General features: G+C 41.2%; 1 protein-coding gene across 1 annotated transcript in view; it reads right to left on the bottom strand.

The window, feature by feature from the left end:
• The window catches only part of cdkal1 (CDK5 regulatory subunit associated protein 1-like 1), a 259,922-nt gene that overhangs the window by 209,677 nt on the left and 36,587 nt on the right, over positions 1 to 13,658 (bottom strand). Inside the window, exon 4 of the mRNA XM_085422313.1 lies at positions 7,182 to 7,266. Within this exon, the coding sequence (XP_085278439.1) occupies positions 7,182 to 7,266 (85 nt within the window). The remainder of the gene's footprint in view (positions 1 to 7,181; positions 7,267 to 13,658) is intronic.

Genomic DNA, 13,658 nt, shown 5'->3' with positions numbered 1-13,658 from the left:
ACACAAACTCGCTCACACTGCAGACTCAAAAGAAACCTCATGCATATCTGATCGCGTTCTCTCACTGGGAAACCCTTCACACCAGACACAGAGCGCTCTGCCTGGGCATTCATCCACCTGACAACCCTCATACACATATGCGCAAATTCAGCTCCTTATCGCACACACACTTGGCATGGATGCCAACTAAGCCCCAGTTCTCCTGAAGTAATAAACCATCTTTTCACTGTGTCTTTCCAAACCACCATAGAAGACTGTTCAAAGCCCCTGTGTTTGAGTTTAAAACCCCTCAGCTCGTTTATTATTACACTTGTTACTTGTGTGACCACGATAATGTGTGTGTTTATGTTTGGCCGGTGTTCATTTGGCTTTTTCCTCTTACACATGATAGTACACAACTATATATCACAATTAACTGTCACATTTACCCCTATAAAAATCAATTTATCTATGTTTTAGGAAATATTTAATAGGTGTACATACATTTGGACCAAGTTTAATTAAGGGACCTTTAATGTTTTCCTTTGTTTTTATATAAAAATCAATACGCTAGTGATCTTCGATTGTAACAAATGTAACAACGCAACAAATAATGCATTTCTCATTCATCTTTGTCAATGCGAAAGGTCACTGAGGACCTTAATAACCCGTGTGATACTGTTCTCAAATGCCTCTCGAATGACACTTTAGTAAATATTAAAATGTTCATATTTTAATAAAACTGTGCTGAAGCCTACAATACTGCATAATTAAGGCACTGGCTGCTTTGAGTGTCAAGTAGATGCCATTCTGTCTTGTATATTAGAAGACACTTGAAGTAGACAGCTGCTCAGATTTCCCAGTGCACATTTTAATTTCGGCCTGTTTTTCACTGGTGAATATTAATTTTATATAAGTGATATTTCACATTATACTTCTTATGACTCAAGTTCTCTGATTTGTTTTACTCTTCCTGCCAAAGTCTTTTAACATATTACATTTTTACCATGTGGAGTAGAGCGAGCAGGCACCTGTGCAGTGCAGAGCTGTGGCTAACAAGTCCTCGGGTTTCTTTCACTTTTTCCTGTGACAGGCACTTGGCATATTTTGTGACAAGGTTAGGATGTCGGCTATGTTTCCTTGTAAAGCAGCAATATTTGCCTATAACTTTACGTTGTCCTGTATCGTGTTTACTAAACTTAAAATGTGGCCACGCATTTCTTTTTATGGAGTAACTCCTCTCTACCAGTCATTCCAACAGTGGACTGGTTTTCACTTTTCTTGCTGTCCTTTGGACTAACACTTTTTAGATCGGATAGTGAGTTAGCTATCTACTTTTTACAGAAATGTATGCTCAAACCAGCTTAACACCAATGATTAGCTGGTAAAGAGTTGAAATTCAGACATGCACACATACACTACCAGTCACAAGTTTGGACACACCTACTCATTTAATGGTTTTCCATTATTTTCATGACTATTTACATTGTAGATTCTCACTGAAGGCATCAAAACTATGAATGAACACATACAGAATTATGTAGTAAACAAGAAAGTGTAAAATAACTCAAAATGTGTTTTATATTTCAGATTCTCCAAAATATCCACTATTTGCTTTGATTACTGCTTTGCACACTCTTGGGTGCTCTCTTAATGAGCTTCATGAGGAAGTCACCAAAGAACTCAAATTTGGACTCATCAGACCAAAGCACAGATTTTCACTGGTCCAATGTCCATTCCTTGTGTTTCTTGTTGTTTTTCCTTATTAGTTGTTTCTTAGCAGCTATTTGACCATAAAGGCCTGATTCAGTTTGCTCTGAACAGTAGATGTAGAGATGTGTCTGCTCTGTGTGGCATTTATCTGGGCTCTCATCTGAGGCACTGTTAACTTGCGATTTCTGAGGCTGATGACTCAGATGAATTTATCCTCAGCAGCAGAGGTGACTCTTGGTCTTCCTTCCTGGGGCGCCAGTTTTCTTGCAGGGTTTGATGAGTTTGTGAGTTTTAGCAACTGACTGACCTTCAGTTTTTAAAGTAATGATGGACTGAGTTTCACTTTTCTTAGCTGATTGGTTCTTGCCATAGCATGAATTCTAACAGTTGCCAAATAGGGCTGTCAGCTGTGTACCAAGCTGACTTCTGCACAACACAACTGATGGTCCCAACCCCGTTACGAAGGCAAAAAGTTCCACAAATGAACCCTGACAAGGCACACACGTGAAAACCATTTCAGGTGACTACATCATGAAGCTCATTGAGAGAAGGCCAGGGGTTTTCAGCACTGTCAACAAGGCAAAGGGTGGTTACTTTGAGGAATCTAAAATATAAGACATATTTAGATTTATTTATCCATTTCTTCTCCTGCATTATATACTTGATGTCTTCAGTTTGTATCTACAATGTAGAAAGTCGTAGAAATAAAGAAAAACCATTGAATGAGAAGGTGTGTCCAAACTTTCCACTGGTAGTGTACATACTTTATCAAGGTTACAAGTCAACTTATCACAAAGCAGAATTTAAGAATTCATATGAAATGAAATAACCTACAGTTTGGTACAACAAGTTAGGCCCTAAGAAAAGCAGTTTAATGGCCGAATGAGGCCTGCTCCCTTGTTATTTAATGGCAAACGAAATGATCAAATGATGATCCAAAGTGTTGAATTTGTATTTTATAGCTTTTCACTATAATTTTAAATATGAGGCCCAAATAGATGCACGTGCAGGAGGCCATCATTAGAACCAAGATTAACTTGAAGCAGGTTGATGGGGAGAGAAAAGTATGGAGAAGGAGAGAGCAAGCTCATGATGTGTAGCATAGCACAGGCCAGAGGAACTATTGATTGATTCTCTGAGTGCTGATAGAAGTATCACAATGAATTAAGAAGTGTGTAGGACTGTACTCTGCTCACATTCAGACAAATGCTGGAAAACTGAACAGTGCAAATGGATAACGACCCACAGCAAAAACAATCCAAGAGTTTCTCAAAGCAACAAAATGGGCTACCAGGTTGACATTACACCAAGTCACATGATCTGAACCCAACAGAACAGCTTTTCAGTTTTTAAATACAAAACTGAAGGCAGAGACTCACAAACAAGCAACAGCTGAAAGTGGCTACAGTGTTCGCTGACATCCACCGAGGTCTAAATCAAGTGCAGTGTTGCAGAGAGGCAAAACTACAAAAACCGTCTTTGTCCAAACAAACTATGGACCTTACTATCTGAACAGAAATATTGCCCCAGCCCATGCAAGTGTGTGCGAAGTCTGAGTGTGAGTGTGTGGTACCAGGAGGCGCAGGCGTAAGGGCTACCGCGTGACTGAGCACGAGGCAGCTCGTGTGCCTGTCTCCTCCTCTCATTTTCCCCCCCTCTCTCTGTCCATCATACAAAGAGAAGGCAAAGAAAAAAAATAATTCTTGGGGAAAAGAACAAAATGGAACGACATGTCGGCATTTGGATTCACTCACATCCCGTACCCCCTCATTTTGTGTCTCCATCTTGCACGTTGCAAATGATGAAAGGGAGAAAAACTTTTCCATTTCTTCTGTGTACGTGTGTGCATCTCTGTGTGAGTGTTTTTGTCCTTCTCAGTGAATAGAGCATTAATTGCATTAGCATTACAGCTGGGTGATTTCCCAGTCTAAGAAAAACTCTAGCATCAACGAGGAAGACATTTCAAAGTCCTGAAGTGTGTTGTTATTTCGTGCATTTCAATTGGCAAATTCGAAGCATTATTTAAAAAAAAAATGCCATAACAAAAGGAATGAAAGAACCGAGCACCAGGAGACAGCTGGAGCATGAAGATTGCACTGATCAGGTTGGCCAAGTAAAACTGTTCGGCTCTTGAAATATTCCCTTGATAGAAGTTATTCAATTGCAATAATTCAGCCACCAAAATGAAAATGTGGCAGATAATAAATTAAAGCTTTAGCCTGATTTAGCCTGAAATGCAAATAATCTAAAAGAGTAAAATCTAAAAACAAAGTGAAGCTAACTGGGGCTCAGCTCTTTTGTTTGGCTGGTGCAGAAATTCAGCTGGTGCTCCATGCTGTGTGTTGTCGGTTTGTAATGAGAGGGGCAATAAAGAAAATAAAGGAATATCATAATAACAAACAATAACTAAAATCTTTCTCAATTTTCTGAGTATTTAAGCCAGAATAAAATCCCTGATATCTAATTAGGTTGTATTTTTGATTATTGTTAGTTCTCTCTGTGGGCCACTGATGCACTGGAGCAGCTGAGGTCAGAGTAAAAGCGTGTTAACCTGCACTCTCTCGAGAGACCCCAGGAGAGAAGCTCAAGTGTATATTAATTTCACACGACTAACTTGATGTTAGACAAGGATCATTAATTCCACTTTCCCTCTTCACACTGGCATGGTAAGGTTAAAACCGCATGCAATAATATGCAGTATATGGACATAAAAACATATATGTGTGCTTAAATCATTTGGGATTTGGATTTCTTACTCAAAGTAAAGCCTTAAAACCTTTAGTAGCAAAATCCAAGTTCTGAGTCGCAAACAAAAGCACATACCCGCCAGGTGTGTGCGCCCCTGATGGAGGCAAATTAATCAAAATGCAAAACAGTTAGCTTAATTTCTCTGTGTTTATGCAAATAGGTGTGTGTGTGTGTGTGTGTGTGTGTGTGTGTGTGTGTGTGTGTGTGTGTGTGTGTGTGTGTGTGTGTGTGTGTGTGTGTATTGCCGAGAGAGACCAGTAGAACAGTGAGTAGGTGGAAATTGACACCGGGCAAAAGGGTAAAAAAGAACACACACACAAAATTATGCATAAGAAAAATGGTTTTCGCAAAAAAGCATCACAGTTATGTCCACGTTGGAGTAAAAAGGTACATTTTGAAATAATTAAAGATGTTTAAAGATCTACAGTCATGGTAAAGTAAACCCTCTGTCAAGTCTGGGGTTTTATTAGTCAGAATATGGTAAAAATCCATCTAGTCCTCACAAAATTTACAATTATTTTAATACAAACTCTAAGTACACCCCGGGATTCACTAGCTTGTAGAACCTCCTACTAGCAACAACTAAAAGTAACGGTTTCCATATGACCTTTTCAGTGTCTCATATTGCTGTGGATAAATGTTAGGCTTGGTTCATTGAGATTTGTAGGCATTTGTTTATGCATAGCTCTCTTAAGGTCCTGTTATAGCATTTCAATCAAGTTAAGTTTTGGACTTTGGGCCGTTACACCTTTTTCAACCATTCTGTTGTAGGTTTGCTGCTGTGCTTAGGATCATTATCCTATTGCTTGACCCACTGTGGACCAAGCTTTAGCTGTCAGAAAGATTCTCTAGAATACTTTGGTATACAGAGGAGTTAATGGTTGATTCAATGACCGCAGGTTGCCTAGGACCTGAATCTGCAAAACACCCCTAAATCATCAGCCCTCCACCACCGTGCTCATTGCCTGTGTTTGGTCTTGACAAACATGGCACTGTGCATCATGACCAGCATCTCCACTTTGTTCTAGGGATGGGCGATATATCGAATGTACTTGATGCCTCACGAGTTTTTCCATGTACGATGGTTAAAACGGCTTTATCGTAACCATTGAGTATACATCGAGTAACTGCCATGGCATTAAGCTGTCTGCATGTAATTCACTGCGAGTTTTCTTTCTCCCACACACTGCAAATGCATCATTACCCCTCCCAACCAGAAAATCTTCTACATGGCACACATGCATGTTTATACACGACCAGACTGGGAAAAATAACCATAAAATGTTTTTAAAAAACCAAACATTTTAATTCATTCAGATTTTTTGAATTCAAAGTGAAAAAAAAAAAAAACACTGAATGGTGAATTTGAATGAGTATACCAGTGCAATAGTGCATTTTAGGCACTTTATGGTTGCAAATAAAATTTGTTTTGGGAGGTGATTTAAAAGGCTGCCGGTTCGATCCCCAGCTCTGTGTGTCTTGGTCGTTGTGTCCTTGGGCAAGACACGTCACCTACCGCCTACTGGTGTTGGCCAGAGGGGCCGATGGCGCAATATGGCAGCGTCGCTTCTGTCAGTCTGCCCCAGGACAGCTGTGGCTACAACTGTAGCTGCCTCCACCAGTGTGTGAATGTGAGAGTGAATGAATAATGGAATTGTAAAGCGCTTTGAGGGTCTCGAAAAGCGCTGTATAAAAAAAAAAATGCAATCCAATATCGTGATATATATATCGTGTTATAGCCAAAAATATATTGTGATATTAGATTTTCCTCATATCGCCCAGACCTACATTGTTCCAGAAGTCTTGTAGTCTGTTCAGATGGAACTTTGTAAACCTAAGCTGTGCTGCCATATTCTTTTCAGAGAGGAGAGGCTTTCTCTGGGCAACCCTTGCAAACAAACAGTACTTTTCAGCCTTCTTCTAACTGTACATTAACATGCTAATTGAGGCTGTGAAGTCTCAGATGTACCTCTTAGGTTTTTTGGAGTTTGGATGAGAATTTCATGCTCTGAACTCAGGATGTCCGCTCCTGGAAAAAATGTTCGCATTTCCTTTACGATCATCTGAATGATCCACACCAGCAAAAGGGACAAAATTCTGCTTTTATAGATGTGCTCACCCTTGTTAATGATCACTTAATCAAGTGCATTTGATTAGCAGCACCTGGGGGCTACTTACCTTCTTATTTCCTATGGGAGAAGTAAGGCTGCACTTAGTGCTTCTGCATTTTGGCTTAAAATGTGTTAAACATGCCATGTTTTGTAGTTCATTTGTGTTAAATTGATCCTGGATTACGTTTTCTAACAAAACACAATTAGATGTTCATTTATTTATGAGTGAATTGTGCTCCCTTGTCACACATAGTTGTGATCGTGATTCAGATTTAGTAATATAAGACATAATTATTATAACAAAACAAACTCGCTACAGCGGGGAAATCTTTTTGGCACACATTCATTTGTAGAAAACCATTTCTGATTGTCTGTTGAGCAGCAATTCTACCTATGCCAGTTTTTTTAATTTGTGTTAATATTATTTTTTAATTCTTTTTTTCTTATAATTAAAATTTTTTTACTTTTTTTCCTGTATTTTAAACTCTTCTGATAGAGAAATGAGCCATCACAACCCCATATAAAAGACCTACTAAGCAAAGCTAACACTTCTTTATCCAGTTCCTATTAAAATGTAACGATCCTTCGAACAAGACAAGGATACATATCGTTTGTGTGCTTTTTCATTACTTGATTGAGTTTCTGAAGTGATCCTCTGCAGGGTTTTTCACAGTGCAGCTGTTGAGCAACCACACGTCTGCTTCTGTCGGGTCATCTACAAAGAGAGACAACGCATTTTATTTTTGCAGACTGGAAAAGCAAACGTAGCATTACAATGTTATGAGTACCCAAGATGAAGCCAACACACAGAAAAAAACAAACCGAAAGTCATATACATGAGTCAAGCACAAAGCACATGGCATCCTAAAAGATGAAGAAGTGCTTAATTAGTCTCTGGTGGAACTCCTTTGCGTCTGAATTCCACAGTGAGTCAGTTTGTACTCACAAAATAATCCAATGTGTGTCGGTAATTTTAACCCCATGTAAATTCCCACTTCTCTATGTTGTGAAAACTAGAATTAGAGCGCACTGGAAAAAGTGTCTCTGACAAAACATGGTTGATTCCTGTGTCCACTTAGCATTTTCTGCACTTATATATATATATATATATATATATATATATATATATATATATATATATATATATATATATATATATATATATATATATACACACACATATATACATATATATACATACACAAAGTATACAACTAAATTTTTAAAGCTGAAAACCAGCTCCGTGTCAAGTGCCAAACAAGATAAACTCCTAGTTGCTTAAAATTAAGATCATTTCAACATGTTTAACCAGGACGCACGCACACACGTGCTCTTCGAGACGATGGTATGAATCTTAGCACTGCCAGGAGAGCTGTCACACACAGATTTGGAGGGGATGTAATGGCACGTTGGTGGTGGGGCGCTGCTCCTTTATGCCACATTAAACCAGATATTTCAGGAAATCTACTTCCCTGCGTCAGCCAAGTATACTCACACACACACAGCATTATAGTTAATGTGCTATACGGTGGTTTTATGTAATAAAATTACCAAAGAAAATCAGCGTACCTTAGGTAACCTCTACCGGTCAATAGAGTTCACAAAACAAACAATTTAAAACAAAAAAGCCTCAAACAAACAGCCTACATACCATTTTTTTTTCTGCACCAAGGGTAAACCAGAATGAAACAACTATTAAATTATTCATAGTGCCACACAAATATATGCAAATGTCTTTCCACTCTCATTCATGCTGTGACCAAGTATTCAACATTTTTCAGTATATTCAAATTCCAGGTCGTTAAAATTTAAACCTTCATGATGTCACTTTGCCACTAGTTTTGAATACATAAGACAGAATAAATTTCAATATGATGACCAATCTGTAACAGAGATATTAATTCAGTAACACATAAGCACAGACGCAAACCGCCACATCTTTAAAATGTACAAATGCAGCAGGTTTGAGGTTTGTTAGTCGACTGGATGCGACAGTAAGTTTGACTAAATGATGCCTCATCAAAACAGACAGACAGTCCTTCTAAAAGCACTACGTATGACTCGCAACAGTAGGGCATGAATCACGAGCATGTTTTGGGTTTGTTTGGGCTTTTCTGTTTGGAGTGATCAATTCTTTAAATGACAAAACTAATAATAGAAAGACCAGACATAATGAGTAATCCTAAAGCTACAAATGTGTGTATATTTGTGCTGATGATTGGGAAATGAATAACGGGAAGGGACGAGGGGAGGTGAGAGAGAGAGAGATTGTTCAGCTGGCAAAAGCTCTTATTATGCCTACATTTATTTGAGAGGCAACCAACACACACACACAGGACTTTAGTGAGAGTGGTCTCAGCTGTGTGGTTGCTTTCTCCTCTCAGTCCCAAGGGATGCTTTCCAGACCAACAATAACAAGCTCTCCATCAATTTAACAGAAACACACGCAAACATGCAAACACACACAACAATCCTAGCTACAGAATAAGCTTGCTAGTGCAGAGACAAAAACTATGCTGGAAAAAGAGAGAAAACAACTACAGTAAATATTATGGTGCACATCCTGGATTTATTTCTTTTTTTTTATTTATTTGGTTTAAAGTGACTTTTTTCCTCATTATAAATTATAATATATCATATTAGCAACGGGCCTTTATTTTGAAATTAATCTATTGATTAAAAATACAAATGATCTTAAAGAATGATCAAGTGAACAGCAAATGAAAAAGCATACAACATCACATGAGCCTGAATGGAGAAGCATTACCTTGTAGCTCAAAGCTGGGGTCAAAGGACGCTTTATCGTGTTGTATTTTTGGAAAACGGAGGCTGTATTTAACTAAACATTTACAGAGAGGGCGCGGAGGGAGCGGCGCATTAACAGAGCCCTGACAGTCGCTGTCACATTCTCAGTGACAGTTGCTTTTGCTTCTTCTTTCACATTTTCATCTAACTGAAAACTAATCCAGGCGTAACTGCCATCAACCATGTGACGATAGAAGACAGGCGCTGGCTGTTACAAGGAGCCAACCAGACATAGATGTGCAGAGGACGCAGAATCTCAAAGATGCAAGACTGTACATTTGCAAAATAAGGTTTTATGTAGTTATGGAGTAAATGGCAGGCAGCAGCTGAACTTTAGATCATGTTTTGTGGAATTTTTCTTTTTTAAATCAGTGAATCAAAGTGCAAATTTAGACTATAGATGACTTAGTAGGACACTAAACATTTCCTAGGGTCAGACTAAAAATTAAGTCTGCATTAGATCCTCTGTTAAGTTGAATATTACGGGTCCGTGCGTATGTTCTCTGCCTCTTCATCCTCAGGTATGGACTTGCTTTTATAGAGCGCTTTTCTAGTCTCGCTGGCCAAATCTAAGCAAAAGCTTTCTCACGGTAACCTTAGTCACCATTTAAGCTCCGATAAATTCCAACCACAAAGTCATCGTGTTACTGGAAAATCTCTGGAATTTCACATTTGCATACATTTGCATTAAGACAGAGGTGCAGCCAATGGCGCAGAAGTCATTTGGTTATTTTTGCCTGCCATGGCATGACAATGCCTTAAAACAGAAAGTGCACAAAAACTGTTGACTTATCTTATCTAATGCAGAACATAAAGATCTGTAACCCAGCCCTGTGCTTTCACACCATGAATGATAACTTTACCAGTTAGACTAAGGTGACACCAGTGGGTAAATGGGTAACAAGTAAAAAGTTTAATGCTGCTGTTCCTGCCTTTGTGCCATTCTTAGACTTTAGAGAACACATGGAAGAGCAAAAAACCCCCCCCCAAAAAAAAAAAAACAACATTTCTACACAGCATATCCAAACAAAAACTCATCAGGGCCTGCATGGTGAAACCATAGTTATATGCAAGTGCATAAATGTATGTATCTGTATCTTATGAGAAACAAAGACAGAGAGCATGTAATAATGGCTATTCACTCAGTGTGCAGCACGCACATAAAAAGCCTGTTTTATATGTCGTTCAGTGTAAGAAATGTTTTCCATTTGACCACAACAGATTGATATTTTTAGGCTGTATGTTTGTGAGTTTCTCCAATACTATTAAAAAAATTCCAGCAATCCCAAATATATATATATATATATATATATATATATATATATATATATATATATATATATATATATATATATATATATATATATATATATATATATATATATATATATATATATATATATATATGCGCAGCTGGATAGCGTAGTGGTTAGACTACACGCCTTTGGAACAGAGGATCGCAAGTTCGATTCCTGCCTGGGGCGTCTGTATCCAGTAAGGGTCCTAAGGCTAGACCCCCTATGCTAAGCAAGCCTACCGCAGACATGAGCGAGACAGATAAATATGAAGGCATGCCGGCTCGGACGTCGCCCGGATCAACAAGGTCCGCGTCAGGTGTTGAGGAACCAGGGCACCCTGACGAAAAGTGGGCTACTGGAACAAGAAGGCATCGGTGGGCAAGAGACGAAAACAGGGCGTTGTTGGAATGCTACTATGCAAGTAACCCCGGCGGAAGGGGCTACATGAATAGGATGAGGGACCTATGGATTCTTCGATACCCAACATCCACAATGACGGCGAAACAACTAGTAGCTCAGTGTTCCAACATTCGAAAGAAGGGACTGCTCTCACAGCTAGAGATTGACGAGGTACAACACGAATGCTACGGCAAGGAGGAGTCAGGACGCCAGGTCAGGGGGGAGATATCATCACCCCCACCCGAGATTGGGTACATAGCCCCAAGTGCGATAGGAGAAGGATCGTTGAGTGCGAGAGGAACTGACCTGAAAAATAGGATCATGGCCAAGCTTGAAACCTGGATCCCGCGTAGCCGGTTACCAAGATTACGTGAAGTTCCCTCAGAAGGTCTGCTAGATGATGTTAATGCAGCACTACGGACAATACCTACAACCACGATTACCGACACTAACAAGCTGATCTACAATACGGCAACAGTGATCAGTGAGATGCTTGGCTACAAGTTGAACAGCGACAAGGGGCAGTACCCTCCATGGAGGAGGAGGCTAGAGGGCAAGATCAAAGTAGCACGGAGGGAGGTTAGCCAACTAACGGAGTTGCAGCAAGGTGCGACAAATAAGGTGCCTAAGAAATACAGCAAGCTGTCCATACCTGAGGCCTTGGAAACTGCCAAGCAAAGACTCACAGCCTTGGCCAGCCGCTTGAGGAGGTACACCAGAGAGATAGAAGGCAGGAGAATAAACCAGCTGTTCTCCACAGAACCAGCAAAGGTGTACTCTCAGTGGCAAGGGAACAATAAGAGAACAGCACCACCAAGGCTGGAGACGGAGCAATACTGGAAGAGCATATGGGAGAAGGATGCAACCCATAACGGCAATGCTCAGTGGCTAGAGGATCTGAGGGCTGACCACAGCGACCTCCCTGAACAGGGTCCAGTAACCATCACAGTGGCAGATATCCAAGAAAGGGTCTCCAGTATGAAGAGTTGGACAGCACCAGGGCCCGACATGGTTCACGCCTACTGGCTGAAGAAGCTGACTGCACTCCACGAGCGTCTGGCAGCACAAATGAACCAGCTGCTAGTTAACGAGAGACACCCGGAATGGCTAACTGAAGGCCGGACGGTCCTGATCCCCAAGGACCCCCAGAAGGGACCGGTCCCCTCCAACTACCGACCAATAACCTGCCTCAGTACTACATGGAAGCTCCTGTCAGGCATCATATCGGCTAAGATGAACAGGCACATGGGTCAATACATGAGCGGGACACAGAAAGGAATTGGCAAGAATACCAGAGGCGCAAAACACCAGCTACTGGTAGACAGAACAATCAGCCGAGACTGCAAGACCAGACTGACCAACCTGTGCACTGCCTGGATTGATTACAAGAAGGCCTATGACTCAATGCCCCACAGCTGGATACTGGAATGCCTAGAATTGTACAAGATCAATGGGACCCTAAGAGCCTTCATCAGGAACTCAATGGGGATGTGGCGTACAACACTAGAGGCCAACTCCAAGCCCATAGCACAAGTCACCATCAAGTGCGGGATCTACCAAGGAGATGCTCTGTCCCCACTGCTGTTCTGCATAGGCCTGAACCCCCTCAGTGAGATCATTAACAAGACTGGCTACGGATACCGACTACAGAACGGAGCAGTTGTCAGCCACCTCCTGTACATGGATGACATCAAGCTGTATGCCAAGAGTGAACGAGACATCGATTCACTGATCCACACTACCAGGCTATACAGCAATGACATTGGAATGTCGTTCGGACTGGAGAAGTGTAGTCGGATGGTAACAAAGAGAGGGAAGGTAGTCAGAACTGAGGGGATTGAACTACCAGAAGGCAACATTGCAGACATAGAGGACAGTTACAAGTACTTGGGGATCCCACAGGCGAATGGGAACCATGAAGAGGCCGCTAGAAAAGCTGCAACCACCAAGTACCTGCAGAGGGTCAGGCAAGTCCTGAGGAGTCAGCTGAATGGTAAGAACAAGATCCGGGCCATCAACACGTACGCCCTGCCCGTGATCAGGTACCCTGCTGGGGTAATAGGCTGGCCAAAGGAGGAGATAGAAGCCACTGACATAAAGACAAGAAAGCTCCTTACCATGCATGGAGGGTTTCACCCCAAATCCAGCACCCTGAGGCTGTACGCTAAGCGGAAGGAAGGGGGCCGGGGACTGGTGAGTGTCAGCACCACAGTCCAGGATGAGACAACGAACATCCAAGAATACATTAGGAAGATGGCCCCAACTGACCGAGTGCTCAGTGAATACCTCAGGCAGCAGAAACCCAAGAAAGAGGAGGGAGACGAGGAACCATCATGGAAGGACAGGCCCCTGCACGGTATGTACCACCGGCAGATAGAGGAGGTGGCTGATATCCAGAAATCCTACCAGTGGCTGGACAAAGCTGGACTGAAAGACAGCACAGAGGCACTAATCATGGCAGCACAAGAACAAGCTCTGAGCACAAGATCCATAGAGGCTGGGGTCTATCACACCAGGCAAGACCCCAGGTGCAGGCTGTGTAAAGATGCCCCAGAGACAATCCAGCACATAACAGCAGGGTGCAAGATGCTAGCAGGCAAGGCAT

This window comes from Rhamphochromis longiceps, linkage group LG11, assembly GCF_057381845.1.
Source record: "Rhamphochromis longiceps isolate RC_006_pf linkage group LG11, R_longiceps_female_GT1.1, whole genome shotgun sequence".
NCBI lineage: Eukaryota > Metazoa > Chordata > Actinopteri > Cichliformes > Cichlidae > Rhamphochromis > Rhamphochromis longiceps.
The sequence above is the reverse complement of the archived record's forward strand: the minus strand, read 5'-3'. Positions and strand labels throughout refer to the sequence as shown.